The sequence below is a fragment of the Triturus cristatus genome, chromosome 6, assembly GCF_964204655.1.
Source record: "Triturus cristatus chromosome 6, aTriCri1.1, whole genome shotgun sequence".
NCBI classification, from domain to species: Eukaryota; Metazoa; Chordata; class Amphibia; order Caudata; family Salamandridae; genus Triturus; species Triturus cristatus.
This window is the reverse complement of record NC_140589.1, coordinates 498,597,445-498,619,532: the sequence shown is the minus strand read 5'-3', so window position 1 is coordinate 498,619,532 and position 22,088 is coordinate 498,597,445. Positions and strand designations below refer to the sequence as shown.

Below are 22,088 nucleotides of genomic sequence, written 5' to 3'. Positions count from 1 at the left end.
GGTGCAGAGTAGTGTGTGAATCCTGGAGTGGTGTTAGCGCGTTGTCTCCAAACATCCATCAGTCCCAACTGATCCATCAGTCTTTGATAGCTTTTGCCACTGCCGCAGGTCGCCTAGACTGGCCCCTGGACCTGTCGCAGGTGCGATCTAATATACAATTGAAATCTCTCCCCCCCCCTCCTCCCCCCACCCCCTAAGATTTGTGGATGGTCTGCAACTTTAAGCAACCAAACTGCTAGTGCATGATAAAATTGTGGGTCGTCATAGTTCACCAGCATCACACAAAATCCAACTGCACGGCATCTGGTAACTACAAACCTACCATTAGGATCTATCTTCTCGTCCTGCAGTGTAAGGCCTGATTTAGGATTAACCCATGTGAGTACGCCCCTGGCGTGGGAGGTAAATCCTGCGGCGCTGAATTGTCCTTATAGCCGCCTCATGGACAACATCTTATTTTGGGGAGCTAAGTGTGTTTCTTGAATCATTGCAATGTTAACCTGGTGTCTTTTTAGGGAAGCTACTACCGTATGTAATTTCCTGTGGTCATGAAGACTTCAGACATTCCACGTCCAAAGTCTGACTTTTTTACTCATCGTATTTGGAGTATCAATGTGGGACCTTCTGTGTATAAGTTTGGATCACTTGTCTCATGCACACTGTACCCTGCCAACCTTATCTCTTCGGGAGCTTACCCTTTGAAGTCCGCCCACCCTTCGCAAACCTGCCACACCACTGGGGCGTTTAAACAAATAAAAACAATAACAACAACAATACTACCAGGTGTATTACACATTGGGGCAGATGTTGGCGGCATTCTGACTTGTACAAAGCCTGCCGAGCCCATAATGCAGGGAATGGGGTATGCTTCCCTAATTTATGACATATCGTTCCCCTCACTTCATCTAATTTTTAGCTTGTCCCCCCACCCTGCCATTATTCTGTACTCAGTTGTAGCTCTGTTGAGTGTTGCGGAGGGTGAATATCTAGGGGGTGACCCTGCTAAATCTATCCATTAAAATGCATCTGCACTGCAATCTTTTGATCGATCAATGTCACCTTTATGGCAATGAGGAGAGGGTGCCTCAATCAGTGTCCCAGCAGCCCAGCCAAGTATAGTAAAAGTCATGATTCACTGTTCCTCAGAGCCCAGTGAGGTGTCATCCTGCGCCTTTCAGTAATTTGGGGACCCCCCCTCGGAGTCTGTCACTTTACCTTTTTTTCAGAAATTGCAATGCTTGCTTAGGTTCAGTAGAAATAAGCGCCTTTCCATCTGCGTGCACCCTCAATTTTCCCGGATTCATCATGTTGTAGGCCAGATTAAGATCACGAAACTTGCGTTCTACCAGCAACAAGTGACTTTGCGCCTCCTACACCTGCTGTGTGAAGTCTGGATAGATGGAGATGTCCATACCTTCATATCTCAGTGATTGGAGATCTCTGGCCTTCCCGAGGGCCGCGTCCCTATCCCTGTAATTGAGCACTTGCGATGGTGGGTCGAGGGGGGGTGCCTGGTGTCAGTGTAGGGGCCAAGGAACGATGTGCTCTATAATGAACATGTTCGTAAACGTATCTCTACCCAATAGAGTTACCAGTAATTGTTCTATTCAGGGCTCCGTGTTTTAGATATTTGTGGACTCTGCTATTCCAACTAGGCGCACATTATTTCTCCTGGAGCGCGCCTCCAAAACCTCCGCCTTGGATTGCACATTGAGCAGTAATTTGTCTGGTTTCGTGGTTGTGATCAAATTGGAATTCGGCTCATCCTCTGTGTACGAGACCCTTTTCTCCACTGTATTCAGTCTCTCCGTATGTTTGTCCAGGCGTTAGGACATTCTGTCCATCCGAAATGGATGGACAGAATGTCTTCCGCCCTGTACAGATGATCCAGGCGCCCTCACATATAAGGAAAATGACCTCCAGTCCCTCCCAGGGCGAAAAAGTGTAATCGTGTTGCCAGCCTCCGCCCGCCAATGAGTCGCAGTAGAGCCAGCAGGGTCCGGGCAGACGGCTGGAATCTCTGAGGCCTCACGCCGACCCAGGGACCCCGATATCAGCCGTCTGGAGAGCTCCAAGGGTCGAAGTCTCGAGGAGGGACTCGCCGCTATCTCACGCTGATTGGTAGCGCCCTATGCATCACAATTCCACGCAGCAAAGAAGACGTTCAAGTAGGGTCTCTCCAAGGCGCTGTCCGTGCATTTAACGGGTCTCCAGGATCTCTGACAGATGATCACTCAGCGTCCCCACAGTACCGCCAGTTGAATTGTCGTGGGGAGGGGACCCTGTCCCCGACCACAGCCGCCTCGCGACCCAGGATGGTCCACACCACGTCTCGGCCTCTGTAGGATCTAGCGTGTGTGCACGTGCCGCAATCACGTCCAGGTGAACACCGCAGTCCAAATCAGGGACCAACCCCTCGCCGCCAGCCTCTGCGTTTTTGCTTTTCCTTGGAATTCAGGCTCACTGGAAGCTCCTGAGGGGGTCAAAAAAAAGAGTTTTGATTTACGGGAAGCGGGGTCATTAAGGATTGAATTCGTGCCTCGTGGAGCTATTTTAAAGCAAGGCCATCTTTAGGCCGGGCTAGCTCTGACCCTCCGTATTTGTTCAATTCTCCGAGACTTTTAACTGGTCTCCATCCCTTGTCTGTTTTCTATACAAGGAAGAGTGTACTTATAAATTTCATGCATTCCCACAGGACCTCTATAATTGTTCCTTTGTGTAACATGGAGACTACCTCTTCCTCCTCAATTTACTATTGTTGTGCAGTGAGTATTAGCTCTCTTGGGGTGAAATTTAATCTGGGTTTTCCAAAAAATCTATTTTGAAACCTTAGATGGTTCCTAGGACCAAGGGGGTCTTGTAATTGTTTTCCAAGCCTGTGAAAGTAGTTTGTCGATCTCCCACCTTTCCCAGGGAAAAAAGAAGAATGAGGGATATTGATATTCAATCTGCATACTGTTGGTCCCTTGTCTGTGGGATCTGAATCCTCTGGAGTAGGAGAATCTTCCTCTCCTGGGGTAGAATGATGGGGGGTTTACTCGCTTGCTAACCTCTACCAAATCCTCTCTGTCTGTACTCACCCTGTCTCCTGGAATCCCCCAGCCCCTGTCACTCAAACTCCAGACCAGGAATACACAACCTAGCACAGGCAGGTTTGGATGGTTAGACAAGAAAATACTTACTTTCTAAAAGTGGTATTTTCAAACACAGAATGTTAAAACCAACTTCACTAAAAGATGCATTTTATCATTCTGTGTTCAGGCATACTAAACTCGAATTTCTACCTAGTTCCCCCAGTCAGTTAGAATTATACGATGTAATAATCAAACTGTCCATTCTGTCCTAAGGGGAACAGGTAGCCTTGCAATAGTGAAAAACGAAAATGGCTGTAATTCACTATTAGGACATACCACACACACCATGGCATGTCCTACCTTATACTTACAATGCACCCTGCCCTTGGGCCTACCATAGGGGTGACTAATGTGCAGAAAAGGGAAGATTTAGGGACTGGAAAGTGGGGCACTTGCCCAGTCAACATGGCAGTACCAGACTGTACACTTTTAAAGGCTGCTTCTGTGGGTGGCACAACCAGTGCTGCAAGCCAACCCGCAGCTTTTGGATTACCAGCCCTGGGCACTCCTGGTGCACTGTACTAGGGTCTGATAGGTAAACCAAACCAGCCAATCATGGAGTCACTAATCCATACATCAATTTACAATAGGAGCACTTGCACTGTGGCACTGGATGCAGTGGCACAGTGTCCAAAGCATCTAACACCAACAAAAACGCATGAGGCAATAGCAAAAAATGGAAGGGAGACCCACGCCAAGGTGCCAGGTCTAACAAGCTGCTTGGGCGTGCCCTGTACAGGTGTTGCCTAGGCAGCCTCACAGTTGTTGAGGCGTTGCCTAGGCAGCAACATCATTGCCGTTTTGTTTTTAGACTGCAGCCTCGTTATTTGTTTGCTCAAGTGGTGTCACTCCGTCGAGGTCGTTGCCAAGGGCCATTCCTCCGATCTTCTTTTTGATGTGTCTTGTGGGAACGGACTCTCCCCGGTTCGATTTTTGTTGTGCATAGGTGGCCTTGGTCGTCGGGATGGACTCTCCTCGGTTATATTATTGTCGTGAAGGCAGGCGAAGGAAAGCGTCGGGACGACGAGGGCCGCACCGGAGGTCTAGAGTGTGCGCTTGAGCACACTTGGAAGTAAGCGGCGGCAAGGGGAGTCCCCGTTCGTCAGTCCCAAAATTGTGCTTCAGGTAGGCGCTGCAGAGCAAAGCTCCGCAATGCGGGGGGGGGGGGGGGCAGTCTATGCTCGAGTACTCAAGTGGTTGAAGTAGACCACAAACTGCACAATTCTAAGGGGAATGGTTTCTGTAAATTAGAAACCGGTAAACTATGCTACAATTATAAAGCTAGTGCCATAATGGTACACGTTAGACAAGCTCGCGAAACAACACAAGTGTACTTATCTGCATGGAGCTGCATTTAAAAGAGGCAGGCTACTCTATGTGCATGCCTATTATACATCAGGAGGGTTCTGCCCTAGAACAGTTTGTTTTATGATGTATTGCTTCTAAGTGGCTACATGGAGTTAGTCATAATGGTAGCCTCCGATCTTATAATGAAATCAACTCATCACCTCCCCTAACAGTAACAAACCAAATCATCACCTCCTCTGACAGTAAGGAACTGACACATCACCTACCCTGGGAGTAAGGAACCGACTCATCGCTTTGCTTTTGCGGCGCTTCACCTGCTTCTGTTTTAGTCTTTGATTTTGACTCATCCTAGGTACTTTGTGCTAAAAGTGGCGTAGCCATAGTTTCCTATGGACTGAACTATTTTGAACCTTTTAAAAGGATATCTTTACTTGTGTATGTTTGCGTCTTGTTTTGTTCAGATAAATACTGGGTATTTTTCTAAGCTGGTGTGGTGTCCTTTTGTAGTGTCTTCACTGTGTACTGTGTGTGTTTGTACAAATGATATACACATTGCCTCTGAGATAGGCCTGACAGCTTGTGCCAAGATACCGAGGGAGTGAGCAGGGGTTATCTTAGCTGCGTAATCCCCTTACCCTGACTAGAGTGACGGTCCCTACATGGACAGGGTGCAAACCACTGCCAAATAGAGACATCATTTCTGACAGGAACTTTGGATAGCACTTACTACCCAAAAAGTGGGGCGCGCCCTGGAATCTCAAAATAGTGCATACACTTAAGAGCCAGGCAAGTTTTCCACTGAATACTGCATTTAAATATAAGCAGGCTTAATGCCTTCCAGGCACACTCACTTAATTCTGCAAAATAATCACAAATTAGGGGACAATTTTTAAATTACTGTAAATAGAATACTTATGTAATTGTTTCAGGTTTGTTAGTTGTTAATTAAATTCTAGGTATGGACATTTTCATTTTACCTGCTATGTTAAGCTATTATTTGAAACCAAGGATTAGTGAAATTATGTTTACTGCCAATGTTTTAGAAGTTATGTAAATGAAAATCTAATCTTACAAATACTGTCTCCTTTGTTACAGTGCATTTGTCCCATTAGATATTCCCAAAAATGTAAATGATACTGAATGGGAGAAAATGAAGCATGTATTTCAGGAACTTGGAAGTAGCCGTAAGTTTTGCCATCTTTCTAATGCTACTGCTAGTAAAATCTGTTGCTTTTCCTTTATGGGGCCTTGCCAGTACTGGATTTCTTATTTCACATGTTATTTAAGTTCCTTTGTTTTGACTACAAAGACTGTTAAAATTCAGTATGTAAGATTTGAGCTTCCAATGATGATGATCTAGTGTGCTGTCTGTGCCAGAAATTGTATTTCTCTTGCCATTTGTCTTGTGTCTGGCATAATCTAGAAGTAAGTTATGTCTTTACTTTTACGGTGATTCTTTATCCAGGAGACTAACACAAAGTCGCCCCATTAAAAACAAAAATAGTCTTATTTAAAAAAGAAAAAATGTTCTGGAGAATTCAGATGTTCACTGAGAATATGCTACTGTATATTTGTTTTGAGAAAATACCAATGCTAGATACATAGGACTGCTGGTTGGTAACTTTTTCATGCATCTTTGCTACTGTAGGTTAGTCTATTCATGGAAACTCTTGATGGCCCCTTGGTCTTAACACAGTCAAGATACACTAGTCTGCTGATGACTCACTTCTTTAATAGTGAGAATGAGCTTGATTGGACCTTGATAGGCTTAAAAGATGGGCTTGTGTTCATCCAAGCTTTGATGGTGTCTTTCTTACTCACATTGAATCACAAAAGACAGATTTGAGCTTCTTCACAGAATGCCAAACTTGCCTTAAGCTTGAAATTGTCTCTCCAAGTTGAAGCTGAACAATTTCACACTTATCTTCCTGAAACTGCAAAATTACATTCCTTCATTGGCAGTGATCTCTCCTTCAGAACTCAGCTTGCCTAGAAACACAAGACTACCTGGTGCCAGTAATCCCTCAAGCACAGAATATAACCTACATGTCTTAAAGAAGTAGACTTGAGATAGTGTTCATGCACCAGTTGTTGCATATTAGGTGGTGTAACAGCCAACCTGCTGTGCTGTCGCAATTCATCTCATTACTCTGAAGGGCATTTTGCTTACTACTGCTCCACATACCTGAGGACTAAAGAGGTATGACCAAATCAATCACACCCTGATCAACCTAGACTGAGTGCTGCTGTAGGCCAGCCACATCTGTACCTGCTACTTTCCCTGCAATACATTCAAATAACAGAATCTGTTGTCATCTCCTTTGAGGAATCAGTAACATTTCAGTAGCCGCAGCTGTGCTCAGTACCCATTGATACATCTCATTGCAATACTTATTTTGTGATTTGCAAAGGGAAAGCTAGCCCAGTTGGACAGCTTCGCCTTTGGAAATCATGTCAGTGGCCTCGGAGGAAGCAGTTAGTGGTCCTCAGGATCACAGTCTCTCCCCCCAGTGTCTTCCCAAACTGGACTTTCTTTTTAAAGCAGCACTGGATACTTTAAGAAAAATGAGCTTTTAAAAAGAATCACTTTTAGGAATGCAAACACATGGATGGTAGTCTGCTGTTTCTTGCAAGCTCACTATCCATGTGTTTGTAGTTAGTCACAGGAGGTCACATGTAGCAGCCTGCCTAATTAATATTCATTAGGCATGTCGTCGTGTGACACCCTGCAACTGGAGCTTTTGCGGTACGAGCTTTTAGAACATTGGTTGCATCGCAAAATGTATCAGGTCACAAAGTAATTGTTCAATTTACAACCGCTTTTTGTGACCATTCTGTTCATACATTTGGCCCAATATTTTGAATTCTCATCTCATATTCTATTTCACTGCAAGATGTTCTTCTAAGCCCAATTTGCTTCTATCTTATCTTAGTTTATTCTTTGCATTGGTTGTGAAGAATTGGCATTTGTGCCATGCTTTTGTCCCAAGTTCCCCAGTGTTATACTTGGCATTCTTGGCGTGGTTTCCCCTGACCTTCTGCCTCTACCTCCTGTATTTTAGATGCTGTGCTGGATTTTCTTTTTTGCTGGCTTAGAGGCTTTGGACACTTTACCGATGCTGATCAGTGTCAAAGTGCAAGTGCTCCCTGTACACATTGTTATTGCAATTGGTTATCCATGATTGGCATATTTGTTTACTGGTAAGTTCCTAGTAAAGTGCGCTGAGTGTGCCAGGGCCTGTAAACCAAATGCTACTAGTGGGCCTGCAGCACTGGTTGTGACACCCACAAGTCACCCTGTTGTCTCAGGCCTGCCATTGCAGTGTCTTTGAGGGCAGTAGTAAACTGCCGTGTTGACCTGGGAAGTGCACCCACTTGCCAGGAATTAACCTTCCCTTTTCTTACACTCAGGTAGGCCTCAGGTAGGCCCAAGGTGCCCCCATGGGCAGGGTGCAGTGTATGTGAAAGATAGGACATGTACTAGTGTGTGTGACATGTCCTGATATGAAATACTGCCAATTTCGTTTTTCACTATTGAGAGCTATCTGTCCCATAGGATAGCATGGGAGATAATCTTACAAGTAAAACTTCCCCTTGGGACAAGATAGAGGATTAAAGTTTAGGCTCTCTGATCTCAGAATTTAATAACACATATTTTAGTAAAGATAGTTTTTAAATGATGTGTTTGGAAATGCCACTTTTGGAAAGTATGTATTTGCTTGTTTAACCATTCTGTGTGCCTCTACCTGTTTATGGATTGACTATCTGGTTTTGGAGTGACAGGGGCGAGGATGTGCATTTCCTGTAGATGGCTACTGGGCGGTTGAGGTGTGCCTAGCCCTTCCTGGAGGACTCAGAGCTGAGTAGACCTTGGCTGCATTTAGAGTAGTGGGAGGAGTTTTACCTGCACCTGAATAGGGCATGTCTCTCTTGCACAATGCTGCCCCACCCCCTGTGGTCATACAGAACCAGTGAGGACATAACTGGTTTGGACTGGGCTCAGAGACCATGGCCCAAAGAAGAACAAAGACAAAATGGGGAATAAGTAGTGGACCTTAAACCAGAACTTTAGATTACTTCTGGAATCAAGATGAACCTCTGCCAAGGAGAAGAGCTGGAGAGCTGTGAGGAGGAGTACTGCCCCTTTGCTGTGTGTGCTTTGCTGGGTTGGCCTGCAGTTGCTGCTTCTGCCAGGGAGAGGGAAAAGGACAGGACTTTGCTGCGTATCCTGCTTGTAAAGTATCTCCAAGGGCTTGAGTGGCTTACCTCCTATTAAGAAGTCTTAGCGACACAAATGACTTCATGCAACTGTGCTGGTGGTGCTGGACTCTGCCATCTGTGAGTCCTACCCTTGCCTGAGGTGACGCTGGGCTATACAAAGCCTCGCCGAGTCCTGCCGAACAGCTGAAAGCTTCTAGGAACCAATGCCGGATGACGCAATGCCTCACTGAGTTCTGCCAGACAGCTGCCAGCCTCTTGGAATCTGATGCCGGGCAATGTGAAGCCTCTCCGAGTCGCACCGGGCTACGTGAAGTCTCCCCACGCAGGCCCCCAGCACGGACTCCAGACAGTGAGAAGCCTCGTGACGCATCACCCCCGGTCTGTCACACATCATACCTGTGGTTCTATTTATTGATTGACCCTTGAAGTATCCACATACCATGTCTCTAAATGTTAAACCAGCAGAAGATGTTGCAGAATGGGAGTTTGATATTGGAATGTTGCTTACATACAAAGTGGATCAACCCAGACAATTTGCAAAAGCTTTGGATGCCCCATGAGTAGCGCCTCTAGGAAAGAGGAGCTGCAGAAGGCCTTGAGTGTCTGGTGGGAGGCCAGAGAAGCTGGGGAAACAGGAGATGCAGTTGTGGATGTGGATTTGCTAGAAAGGGGCTTTGTGTCCCAGATTTGCCTGTGGGAAGAGCAGTGTGGCTGGCAGTAGTGTGTCTTCCAGACATTTCTCTTCCGAGGAAATGGATGAGAGGCAAAGGGTCGGAAAGCATAAATTGGAGCTGCTGAAGTGCCGAAAGGGGCTAACTGGAAATGAAACAAGGCAAATAATCTATCATTGCCGTGGAATAAAGGAAGTTGCCTTTGGCACATGAATTGAGCATGAGAGAGCTAGACATCAAGGCCAAACAGGCGGAGTCCAGTGCAAATGGTGGCAGTATCCAGCCAGTGCAGTATTTATGTATTGTCTACTCGCCCAAAGATCTAATGCAGAATTTCCAGAAGGGGAAGAATATTTATGCTTGGTTTGCTTCTTATGAGGCAACACATGCAGTCCCTGAGAAACATTGGGGGGCGGGCCTGTGGAAAAACGTGGTGGCCAATTGGAAGAACACCCTGACAACTTTAGGGGCGGCAGGTACTCTCACCTATCCCAATATGAAGGTTTTATGCCTCCGGTATGGGCTCACACCTGAGCAGTACATAGAAAAGTTTAGATCTTTTAAAAATCTTAAATCCAATATGTGGGTTGAATGTGTACATCTTTAATGTAGAGCATTGGATGGTTGGATAAAAGGCAGCAAGGTAATTGATTAGCCGGGGTTGTACAATCTCATTGGTTGGGAGCACTTGAGTAGTCTTTGTGTTCCAGAGCTGCGCCAGCATCTGATGGATAGTAAGCTGACTGACCCCAGGAAGCTTGCTCAGGAGGCAGACCGCTGGACAAGTACCAGGGTCCTCAAGGGATATGTGGGAAACCCAGAGAAGGGTGGGCAGGTTCCCCAGCAGAAGAGGGGGGGGACAAGGGTAACCAAAAGGAGTTCATTAACGGACCCCAAAATAGTTCCCAGGGTAAAGATTCCCAGCGCCCCACTGATAAGAAGCATTGGCCCCCTAGGGGTAGGCTAGACTACAGGAGTCCCTGCACGTGTTATGCATGTGGTCAGGAGTGTTACATACAAGGGGAGCCCAAATGCCTGAAGCCACCACCAGGGCCGGACTGGGAACCAAAACCAGCCCTGGCAAAGTGCTCAGCCGGCACCCCCGGGGCTTTGGGGGTGCCTCCGAGCTCTTTGCCAGAGCCGGTTTTCGGACGATTTTGTTAAAGGACCGAATGGCCCTGTAACAAAAAAGGCACCCAGGGGCCCAAAACCGGCCCCCACCCGTGCGGCCTTCCGGGGGATTGCCCGGTGCCCGCTACGGCCAGTCCGGCCCTGGCCACCACCAGCACACACCAGTGCACCGCCAACGGGGTTAGTTAGTGTAGTGCTGGCGGAGGAGTTGGTTCCTAGTGAGGGTGGGAAGCCAGCTGTGATGACCCTTTTTTTAACACAAATTTTATTGAGTTTTATAGGTTTGACAAAAATCACAATACAGTACCTTTGTGTATACATTAGGATGGTGAGTCATACGATATATAACAAATATTGACAAAATGTTATGACAAATTATAGGACTACAATAATTATGTTTGCCCGATATCCCTTCACATACATAGGTCGTAGAAATGAGCAAGACTGAATAGTGCTATGGAATCAAACATGTAACAATGTATATAAAGATATCGGGTGCACCAGGCTAAGTGCAAAGATAAAATTACACAAAACGTGGCAACTTCAGAGATACAGAAAAAATCAATACAATGATGTAACTTAAACCATTAAAGATTTATATTTTTATTTTAATATTCCATTTTTATTTTTATAGTTTCATGACCATCTTGATATTCATGATAGATATTCAATTCAATTACAAAGACCACATACATAAGACAATCTATTTTGATACAAACGACAAATACATAGAACAGTCAAGTATTAGCAATTGGATATATTGCTAAAATATGCAAGAATGATTACGTTGATTGATAATTCACTCAATGACATAGGATCAATCAATGAATATACAAAATTAAAACGAGATAAAAACACTGAACAAAAATTTTTTGATCCTTACATATCTATATTAATCTAATGCGATACAGAAAAACACAATTTAACAGCAAAATATAGCAATATTGGTATGTATTATTTTCACTCTGAAGTTACCTAATTTTGTTGACACTAGATAAATGAGTCAGAAGACTCAATTGCGTCTTGCTCATATTTAATATTAAAAACAATATCTGCCACTGCACCCGTATGGGAACCCACACCCAAGTAGTGTTGTGAAATTTAGAACATATAAAAAGACCAAATGATGGCTGATAACACAGCAAATATCATCTAAAATGCAAAGGAAAAAGGTAAAGAGAAAAGACAGAAAGAACTGAAAAATGATGATCCTACAAAGGTGGGAAAAATTATGATTTGTCTCCTACCTATAGTATAATTAGTTGTTAATTCAAATCGCAGCTCTATAATTGATCAAGAAGCCATCTGGCGGTCAGAATTAATCTTAAAAGAAAAAGACAACAGAATACAATTATGGTTAACTCCATTGTATGACTTGGCATATTTGTGGTCCCACAAATCTCAGGCAATGGAGATAGGAAGGCGGGAGGGAAAAAATGAATGCAAGCTCTTACCAGATGATAGTAAATTGAGACAGCACTTGATGGCCATTATACGTAAAAATGGGATGGCCCCTACTCTTATCATCTAAATGTTATGCCTAGAAAAGATGAGGGAAAAACCTCATTAACGTATACTATAATCTGTTATGGAAAGACAGATACAATATTTAAATAAAGATTACTATTGGTGAGCATGACCTAACTAATCACACTTACCCCATGTATCGGTAGTGGATATTAAAGAGTTTGATAGTTTACAGATGTCGAAAACGGGATATTTCGCTCTTACACATCCCTGACATTAATCATAATATAGGTATCCTCTTTCGTAGAAATGATCAGTGAAAATATAAGTGATACCAAAGATCGATATCCTGGACTTCAAAGGGCATTCACGGGTGTATCTGTGAATAAAACAGATTCTTGTTTTAACGTGGGGCAAAGTGTAATAAAGCATCATTCATCCATAATGAAGAAAAGATTGTGTACTGGCTGATATAATCCCCTTGCAGCGGGAAACACGCAGGACCAAAATTCTATTGTAAGTTTACACACCAATGCTTAAACTAAACCCCTTGATGGCTGACTAACATGAAATCTAACGGGCCATTATCTATAGATAAGATGACTCAGTCATAATAATACACGGAGGTAGAAAACCTCCCAGAATTGACTTATCTAATCTTCAAAGGTTAAGCTGTTGATACATACCCGGATAAGGCAAAGATGCGACGTGGCTGATTCCGCTATATCGCCATACGGAGGTGAACGCTCGCAACACGAGATCTTATATATGTTGAAGCGAGCCACTGGGCTTGATTCGATGACGTGTATAAAAAGCGCATGCGTGTGAAACTCAGGTCTTTAAGGCCCTAATTACTCGGCCATCTTAGAATGGTGAATTGTACGGAGGCTAACATGAAAGTTAATGGAAGATTAAACTAATATGCCGTGAAAAGGCGCGCCTCTGCTTCAATAAAAATTAACAACCCCAACTTATTGCTCAAGTGAGGGGGGACTAGTACTAGCACGGTCTGTTCTAAAGTGACTAACGAGGCAAATATAAAAGTATGTTGCATATATAATAAGATTGCGTGAGTGGTCGCCGATTGCGCGGCCATCTTGAAATGGAATACTGTGCGTATGAAGAACGCATCCGGACGACTACAACAAATCTTAACTGTATACTACCAGGAGACGAAAGGATGAGTTCCTCGAAGAGGAAAACCAGAGATCTATCGTAATTAGATGCACTATGTTGCATGAGGGACGAATATTTACATGAGGGTCTAATCCATGTACAAATATGTCCATCCCTGACAAACCTTAAACTCGAATAGACAAATAGTACACAATATAACACAACTGACCCAGTGCAATTGGTAAAGAATACATGTATTGGTCTCTACAGATCTAGGGATCAAAACTAATTAAACAGAAAAGTCCATGTGGATTTTCTGTATGTACTTTATAGCTTGATCCCATGGAATTGACAAATTCAAACCCTTAGTGGCCGTGCCCAAAGTAAAAATCCAGTACACTTCCCTGAACTTTCTAATGCTGTCCATATTGGTTCCTACTTTCTTTATGATTTTTTCAATGATGTACCATTGCATATCATCCGGTTGGTGATTTTGTTCCAGATAGTGTGTCACCATTGGAGCTGCAGTCTTTTTAGTCCGTATTGCGGACCTGTGTTCTGTAAGTCTAATATTTATGGGTCTGCTGGTTTCACCTATGTATCCGAGACTGCATGGGCATACTATCAGATATATTACATTAGATGTTTTGCAATTGCTCATGCTAGTCGACGTAAGGGTCTGATTGTTGAATCGGTATGTTGGGCCTTCTATTGCTGATGGACAGGATTTGCAACTAGTGCATTTATATGTACCAACCACCGGTTGACCATCTGTAAGACTGGTTTGATACAATGGGACACTATCAGTATTCATGCGTGAGTTGACTATGTGATCTTTTAAATTTTTGTTTCGCCTGAACGCAAACATGGGTTTGGGTATAATATCTGTAGTCAATGTATCCACATTAAGTATTTGCCAACTGGAATAAACTGCGTGTCTAATCCTGTCATTGAGCATGGAGTGACGGGCAACGAACACTAAGGTAGGTTCTTTTCTGTCCTGCTTAGGAGTGAGCAAATGCTGGCAGTCAAAAAACCGGGCTCGCTTATATGAATCCCTGATAATCTTCTTTGGATAACCTCTATTCTGGAATTTGGTTTTCATAGCTACGGATTTAGTGTCAAAGTCTAAGATGTTGGTACAGTTGCGTCTAAGACGCAAAAATTCCCCAAAGGGAATACTATTTTTCTGGGTGACAGGGTGAAAGCTGTCATAGTGTAGCAGGGTATTCCTGGCTGTCGGCTTGATAAATAAATCAACAACCAGGGAGCCTGATTCATGCTTAATAAGTATATCCAAGTACTCTACTTGTTTAGAGCTAATAGTATATGTGAAATGAATATTCGGGTCACATACATTGATCCATTCTAGGAATTGTTTAAGATTTTCCTCAACATCAATCCAAACAAAAAAGATGTCATCAATGAACCGTGACCATTTGGTCACAGATTCAAAGAAAGGCGCAATCTCATTGCAAATAAACTTGTTTTCAAATAAGGACATATAAATATTGGCTACCGTAGGTGCGCATGAAGCGCCCATGCTTACACCTTGGCTTTGCTTATATAGTTGTCCCTTAAATTCGAAGATGTTGTCAGATAATACTATTTTAAGACATTCCAGAATAAAAATAGTTGGGCCTATGATCTTATATGCCTTGATGAACCAATGTACAGCTTCAATTGCTCCATCTATGGGGATGTTGCTGTACAAAGACTCAATGTCCATGGTGACTAGAAATTGAGTCCAAGGGCAAAAAGTGGTTCCTTCAACTAAGTTGATAATATGTCTGGTGTGACAACAATAAAGAACTTTGCCACTAAAAACTAATTGTCTGTTTCAATTTCCAGTGAGGGGGAAGGTCTAGGCAGGTGCACCAATATCGGAGTGGGTGTGGGGGAGGGGAGGAAGGAGGAGGTAGAAGGGGAGAAAGAGGGAGAGAGAGAGGAAACAGGGAGGGTGAAGAGGGGAAGAGGGGGGAGAAGAAAAAAACGGAAAAACATCGGGGAAATGGGGGGAGGAGCAGGCCGCAATTTCGCCATCACATCAATCATCAGTGACATCTACATGTATTTTAAAATTTTCTATCATTTGAGCCTATTCAAAAGATATACGTTTCTTCCACAATCCTCTGTATTCTTCACGGTGCAATGCCTCTCTCTCAACAGTGGCCCATTTTATAACTTCCTCCCGCCACTGCTCCTTGCGTGGCCCCCTGTGAGATTTCCATCGCTGTGTGATAAGCCTCTTGGCCTGCATTACGATGAGACTCGTGAAGCGGCGCAATACTTTTGCTTTCTTTGGGAGGGGGGAGAGCCCTAAAAGGCAGGCCTCAGGGATGTCCCGAGAAGGGCGCTAAGAGATACGTAAGGCACTGTAGAACCTCCATCCAAAATTCCACAAGGGAGGGGCAGGACCAAAACATGTGCATAAAACCAGCGTCCATGCCATGACTTCTGGGACACGCCGATGGGGAATCGGGGTACATGTACTGTATCACCCGAGGTGTGAGATAGGCCTTATGTAGTACAAACATCTGTATAGTTTTTAGTCGAGCATTTCGGGAAACGCGCCTGGGATATTCAAGGATCTGCACCTATTCCCTTTCAGTAAATGTTCTAGACACTTCTGCCTCCCATCTCTGACGAAGTGCCAACAAGGAAACTCCCAAATGGGGCCGTAGGCCTCGATACAACCACCGAACCAGGTGATTACCATGTCCCATTATGTGCAACGCCTGTAGCAATCGAAAGGTCGGTGGCTCCTTCTGATCCACTAACCAATACTTACGCACATATTGTGTAACCGCGGCATGCGTCAAGAACAGTGTTGGGGGGGCTGAATAGGTCTATATAAATTCTTCATGAGGCATTAAATTTCACTCTAAAAATAGGTCCCCTACAGTTGCACCACCAGACTCTACCCAACCGTGTAATCTAGTGGCAGACAATATTCCCCGCAAGATGGGTAAGCCGCACAGGGGTATATTTGGGGTATACGGTGCCGGTGCACCAGCATATCTCATCGCCAGTTTCCAATAATGGAGTGCAATATGTAAAAGAAATGGAGGGTCCTTGACTCGAGTTGCTTCAGGGCATAATAAGGATTGTAATGTCCCAGCCCGTAAGCGTTTGGGCGAATAACTTATTTCAAATAGATTATGGCCCGCTACTCAATAAGCCAACCATTGTAGTTGGGCCACTATGGAATAGGCTTTGAAATCTGGTGCTCCCATGCTACCCTCAGTAGTTGATAACTGCATTTTAGCAAGAGCCAGTCTGTGATGGCCCTGCCCCCATAGTAAGGATGCCAATAACGTATTGAGCGCTGTATAGATCCAGGCAGGAAGGACCACGGGCAGATTCGTAAGCTGTGATGACCCATTAGCAGAGGGAGAGTTGGTCCAGGAAACCTGTCTGCCGGTACATGCAGTGGGTGACCATCAATAGGAGGAGGGTGAAACTCTGAGGGACACAGGAGCCAGTGTGACAACTGTGAGGTGTCAGTGGGTGTCTGAGGAGCAGGTCATCCCCAATGTGCTTCATCCTGTAGTTGCTGCACACAACTCTGAGCGCATGTGTAAGGTGTCACAGGTCCACTTTGAGCGTGGGTGGAGGGGTCTTGGGTCCTTTGAAGGTCGTTGTCAGTCCATCCATGCCTGTTGACTGACTGCTTGGCAATGACCAGGAGAGTTCCCCTTGGAAGGAGGTGGAATGCCGTGCTCATTGGGAGATGCTGGGTCTGCCTGAGTTGGTGTGTGTGACCACTCAGTCAATGGAAGCCATTAAGGGTAATCAAGAGGACCTGAGCCTGAAACAGTGGCCCAGGTGCCTGGCAGAAAGAGGAGGGGTAGGGAGCACGGGAAACCCGCCTGAAAAGTTCCCATGTTCCAGAAGGAGGCAGAACATGAGGCGAATGCCCTGGAATCTACAGGGGAGCAAGTGGCCGAACTGGGAAACCTGCCTGAGCTGACTCATTGGCAGGAGGAAGGGGGTCCCACCAAGGAGGAATTCTGCAAGGCAGAGATGGAGTCCCCTACCCTTGTTGGTTTGCAGCAGCAGACCAGGCAGCAGGTGATCAGAGTGGATCACATTGGATTTATTGGAAGAATGATCTCCTATATAGTGAGCTTAAGGTTGCTGAACCAGGGTCAGCCCATGTGCTGGTGTTACCTGAGCGCTTCAAGGCCTTCCTACTAGGTCTAGCTCATGATGTGCCTTTGGCAGGACATTTGGGGAGCGACAAGACTTGAACAGGCTTGCCACCCACTTCTTTTGGCCCCAAATGTGAAGTCACACTGACACTCATTATAGGTCTTGTCAGACTTGCCACGCAAGTGGCAAGAGTGGGGCGAGTGCCGCACGGACGTCAGATCTTGTAAACGACTTGACTGGCCGCCTACAGAGACTCCAAGTGACGGGTGGAAGTCTATAAAAGAGAATAACTTTAAGACTCCTACCGCCCAGAGGAGAACTGAAATTTTGGAAATAAAAACCATCATTTGATTCAGAAGCTCTTCTCCGTTGTAGAGATAACTAAGTATCTACAACTTGGCTGCCCACCCCCTCTCCTGTCGAAGACCCACCGTGACGCTTTTCACACTATTGCGCATTTTGCAGGGTCGAAACGTCGATGCACCAGATATGTCTACACAACACTCATGAACACATTTTAAATCATTTATGGACTGTGTAGCGCATGTGTAACAATTATAAGGACAAAGAGAAATCTTCTCCCCTTCACATGTTTCACGTTGATTTGTCTTGTATATAGTGTACTGTTTATGTCACCAATCACCACAGTCACTTATTCATTTTTCAATTCTACTTGTAAATTGCGACAGCCTTGAATAGTTGACCTCTACTTGAATACAGCATTCAATTCTATACATCAGTGTGTGTTATGTCATTTTCTTAGCCTTCCATAAATCATTGGTTTTTACTAGAAGTAAACTTGTGCTGCTTCTGTACTCCAAAGCAATTTGTAAACCCCAATAGAACCAACTGTTTTTGTTTAACACCTGGAAGCCAGCCAGGAGGAGCTGAAACATTGATAAGACCAGAATGCCACTCTGGTGGAATTTCAGCTGGCCAAAACGTGTGGGTGATGACACCAGTGGAGCCTTGTGCGCGCCAAGACAAGTGGACTGGGCCATTTTAGGTGGTGAAGCGCAAGAATGAAGTAACCTACTTGGTGAACCTGCAGACTCCTAGGAACCCTGCACGTGAACCGCCTCAAACCTCACTTTGAGAGGTCTGAAGTGGCTATGCTCCTGGCTACAGGTGATAGAATTGAAGAGGAGAGTGAGCCTCTTCTCTTCCTGACCTCCTGTCTGCCAAGGAACATGATGGATCAGTGGATGGTGTAAACCTCTCTCCCACCCTGACCCTGACTGTCGCCAGTTGCTGGGACAGTTCGTCTCTGTGTTCTCCCTGACTCCAGGAATCACCAATGGGTGTGTCCTTGATGTTGACACTGGAGACAGTGTACCTGTAAAACACAAGATTTACTGGTTGTCTGACAAGGTCAGAGCTAGCATCAAGGAGCAAGTTTCTAAGATGTTGGCGTTGGGGGTGATTGAGCCCTCCAGCGGCCCCTGGGCTAGCTCAGTGGTCTCTGTTCCAAAAGCTGCTGCAACCGGTGCCAATCCTGAACTGCAGTTTTGTGTGGACTACCGTGGGCTTAATACCATCACAAGGACTGATGCACACCACATCCCCAGAGCTAATGAGCTCATTGATTGGTTGGGAGCTGCGCAGTACATCAGCACGTTTGATCTTATGTCTGGGTACTGGCAGATTACCTTAACTGATGGTGCAAAAGAGAGGTCTGCATCCTCAATGCTAGAGGGGCACTACCAGGTCCGTGTCATGTCCTTTAGTTTGAAGAATGCACCTGCCACATTCCAGAAACTAGTCAATCGGGTACTGTCCGGGCTGGAGGAATTCAGCACCGCTTACCTGGATGACATTGCTGTTTTCCGCTCAACCTGGGAGGAACACTTTTAACACCTATGTGAAGTGTTGAAGGCAGGCCTCACTATCAGGGCCTGTAAGATGCCTCGCCGGGTTCCGCCAGACAGCTGCCAGTCTCTTGGAATCTGACACCAGGCGACATAAAGCCTCACGACTCCCGCCGAGCCACGCAAAGCCTTGCTGTGCTGCCCCCCGCACCGACGCCAGACATGCAAAACCTCGCAAAGCGACACATCACCCCCGGTGTGTCGTCTCGCAAAGCAAAACATCACCCTGGTGTGTCACACATCATACCTGTGTGGCAAGTTTTTCCACGCATCACCCTCAGACCAGAACCGTGATTTCTATGCCTCACTTCCCCCTACAGTCCGGATTCAACGCATCACTTCTCCTGTGTGCAGCAGAACTGTTGCCTCTTGTCCCCAAGGACTCAGGAACTGACGCATTACTGTCTTTTCCAATGTGTCACTTCTCATCTGCTGTTTGGCTTTGTGAACTTTAACGCACCTACAAGTACTTTGGTGTAAAATCATGCATCCATAGTTTACTGTGGACTCAATTGCTTGAAAGCTTTTAAAGTCATATTTTGAATTGTGTATGTTGGATTTTTGGCGTTTTGGTCAACTTTGGATTACATAAAAATACTTTAATTTTCTTAACTGGTGTGGTATCCATTAGTGGTGTTTTCACTGTGTTACTGTGTGTTTGGAGTACAAATACTTTACACATTGCCTTTGTGATAGGCCTATCTTCTTGTGCCAAGGGGATGAGCAGGGGTTAGCTAAAACATGTATCCCTCATACCTTGACTAGAAGCAAGGGTCCCTACTTGGACAAAGGTACATACCTCTACCAACTTGAAACCCCCATTTTTAACACCCAGCTTTCATTATAATGTCTCCTGTCATTGGATGTTGTACATATATACCAGGGAGTGAGAGCTTAAATTGCGGTTGTCTATTCTCAAGAGAAGTTCCTATCGGAGGCCCTTCCAAACTATCCCTTATCAGAGGCATGCCTGCCCACCGTTCAGTAGACTGCACGGCTCCACACAACCCTTTCCCTAACATAAAGAATGCATCTGTCACCTTTTTCCCCACCTTTCTAGCATTGTGCAGCTTTGGTGTACTCTCTGTTTTCCACTCGAACCTGCATCTAAATTCTTGGAATAAGCACAGTGTTAGTGTTTAGGCTTGTGGGCCCCATAGACATCCTTAGCAGCTCACTGCTAGTTTCCTCGATACCACTGTATTAGTTCAACTCTGCCTCTTTGCTTCTCACTTGCTGCAGCACCACCAGTTCCCTGTGCAACCAGATTGTTCTGATGTTTCTGTTTTAAGGCAGCACCAAATGATTTGCCTGTCAAGGAGCCCGTTCAGCATGCAATCATTTGTCTTTCACATGCTCATAAAAGCACATCATGTTCTTTGTTCCCTTCAGGTTATTTAGAGTTGATTGCAGTGAGGCAAAGTGAGATAGGTGTATAAATAGTCATCTTGGTTAACTACAGCCATTTGGAAAAGGGTCTGTTTTTGTGTCTTTTAATGTTGCAACAGTGCACTCTCTCACTGTTATCACCATGAAGCTAATATTCTTCTGAATTTCCAAGCTTTTTTCCTCTTTAAATTATCCCAACAGCCCTCTTCTTTCATATAAGAAATGAAAAGTTATGTTAAGTTATTTGTTGCTATATATTTAATCAAACAGTATGTTCTCCACCTTGTATTGCAGATGGTTTAGCAGCGCTGTCATTTTCCATTAGTTCATTGACCTTAATAGGAATGTTGGCAGCTATCACATACACGGTGAGTTTTATTTTCATCTTAAACTGTATATCTTATACATTGCTTTTGTTCTGTTTGAGGTATTGCGGGATGTGGAACTCTGATCATATTTGTAAGGCAGTTTGCTTTTTGATCAAATGGGTCCGAAAAGGAAATGGAAGATTTTCTTGATTGCATTATTGTAATAAGTAGGTATGCCACAATTTTGGTTTTAATGAGTTATACATTTGTAAAAGAGTTACGCTGTCAAGTAAAACTATGGTGTACTTAAATTCTTAGGTGTGTACCAGGAGGTCTTGCATTTTTATAATTTATTTTCCTGTGTCCTTCTACTGTATCAGCTTTGTAGCCATGATTCATAGATGAACATTCTTTTGACTTTGTCACATGGGAGGACTGCATCAAATGCCCTTTCTCAGTTAATCATGGAGTGCACGTCAATTGAGTTGCTAAAATAATTCTAGAAAGATTTTGTTTTTGCATCCATACCAGTCTGATGTTCTGACCAAGTGTATCACCAACCAAACCATCTGGCTGTGCACATGCACCTGTGTGCTAACTAATATCCTGGGTGTCATGGGTTGATGAAAGAGCAAGAGAGAGTGGATGACCAATGTTGTTTTTTCCCTTAAACCCATAAAGTACAGCTTTGTTGCTACTGTGGATGGGCAAACTGGAATGTTTGGGTGCCACAGTCATAGCTTGCCTTTTGAATCTACAATTAAACATGAATATACATATTTAGGAGTATGAGGAAAATAGGGAGTATCATGTTGCCTTTGGCTGGTTGGTCAAGCCAGAAAAATTGACTAAGTAATGCTTGTCCTTGTATATTTACAGCAGCTTCCTCTAGAGCTCTCAATCTTCAATTCAAGTCTCATATAAAAACTCATGCCCTTTTCATTGCCTAGGCGCTTCACTGAGAGTAAAAAATTCTTGATTGGGTCCCGATGTCTATGAAGTTGCCAAACCATGTAAAAAGCTCCTACATATACTTAAGCTAGCATTATCTATTGAACATGCAAGTGCTTCTGTTGAAATTGAGAAGAATGGTTATCCAGTGTGTTTTTATGGGACATTGGGAAGTAGCTTAAGCATGTATCGAAGTAGACAGAGTACGAGCCGGAGGACTGTGCGGAACTGCAGGAGGCTCTAGGCCACAGAGCAAGGGAAGCCCTGCTGTAGTCTTGCCTTTTCAAAACGCTCCATGACTGGCACTGGACCTGGCGAAGACACGGGTGGCGAGGCTGCTGCCCCACTCCAACTGTTGGCTCTGCGACA

The 22,088-nt window shown here is 44.6% G+C and overlaps 1 protein-coding gene across 1 annotated transcript in view; it reads left to right on the top strand.

The window, feature by feature from the left end:
• The window catches only part of LMBRD1 (LMBR1 domain containing 1), a 701,604-nt gene that overhangs the window by 250,450 nt on the left and 429,066 nt on the right, over positions 1 to 22,088 (top strand). The window contains exons 6-7 of the mRNA XM_085610906.1: positions 5,538 to 5,626; positions 20,755 to 20,828. Coding sequence (XP_085467032.1) covers positions 5,538 to 5,626; positions 20,755 to 20,828 — 163 coding nt within the window. The remainder of the gene's footprint in view (positions 1 to 5,537; positions 5,627 to 20,754; positions 20,829 to 22,088) is intronic.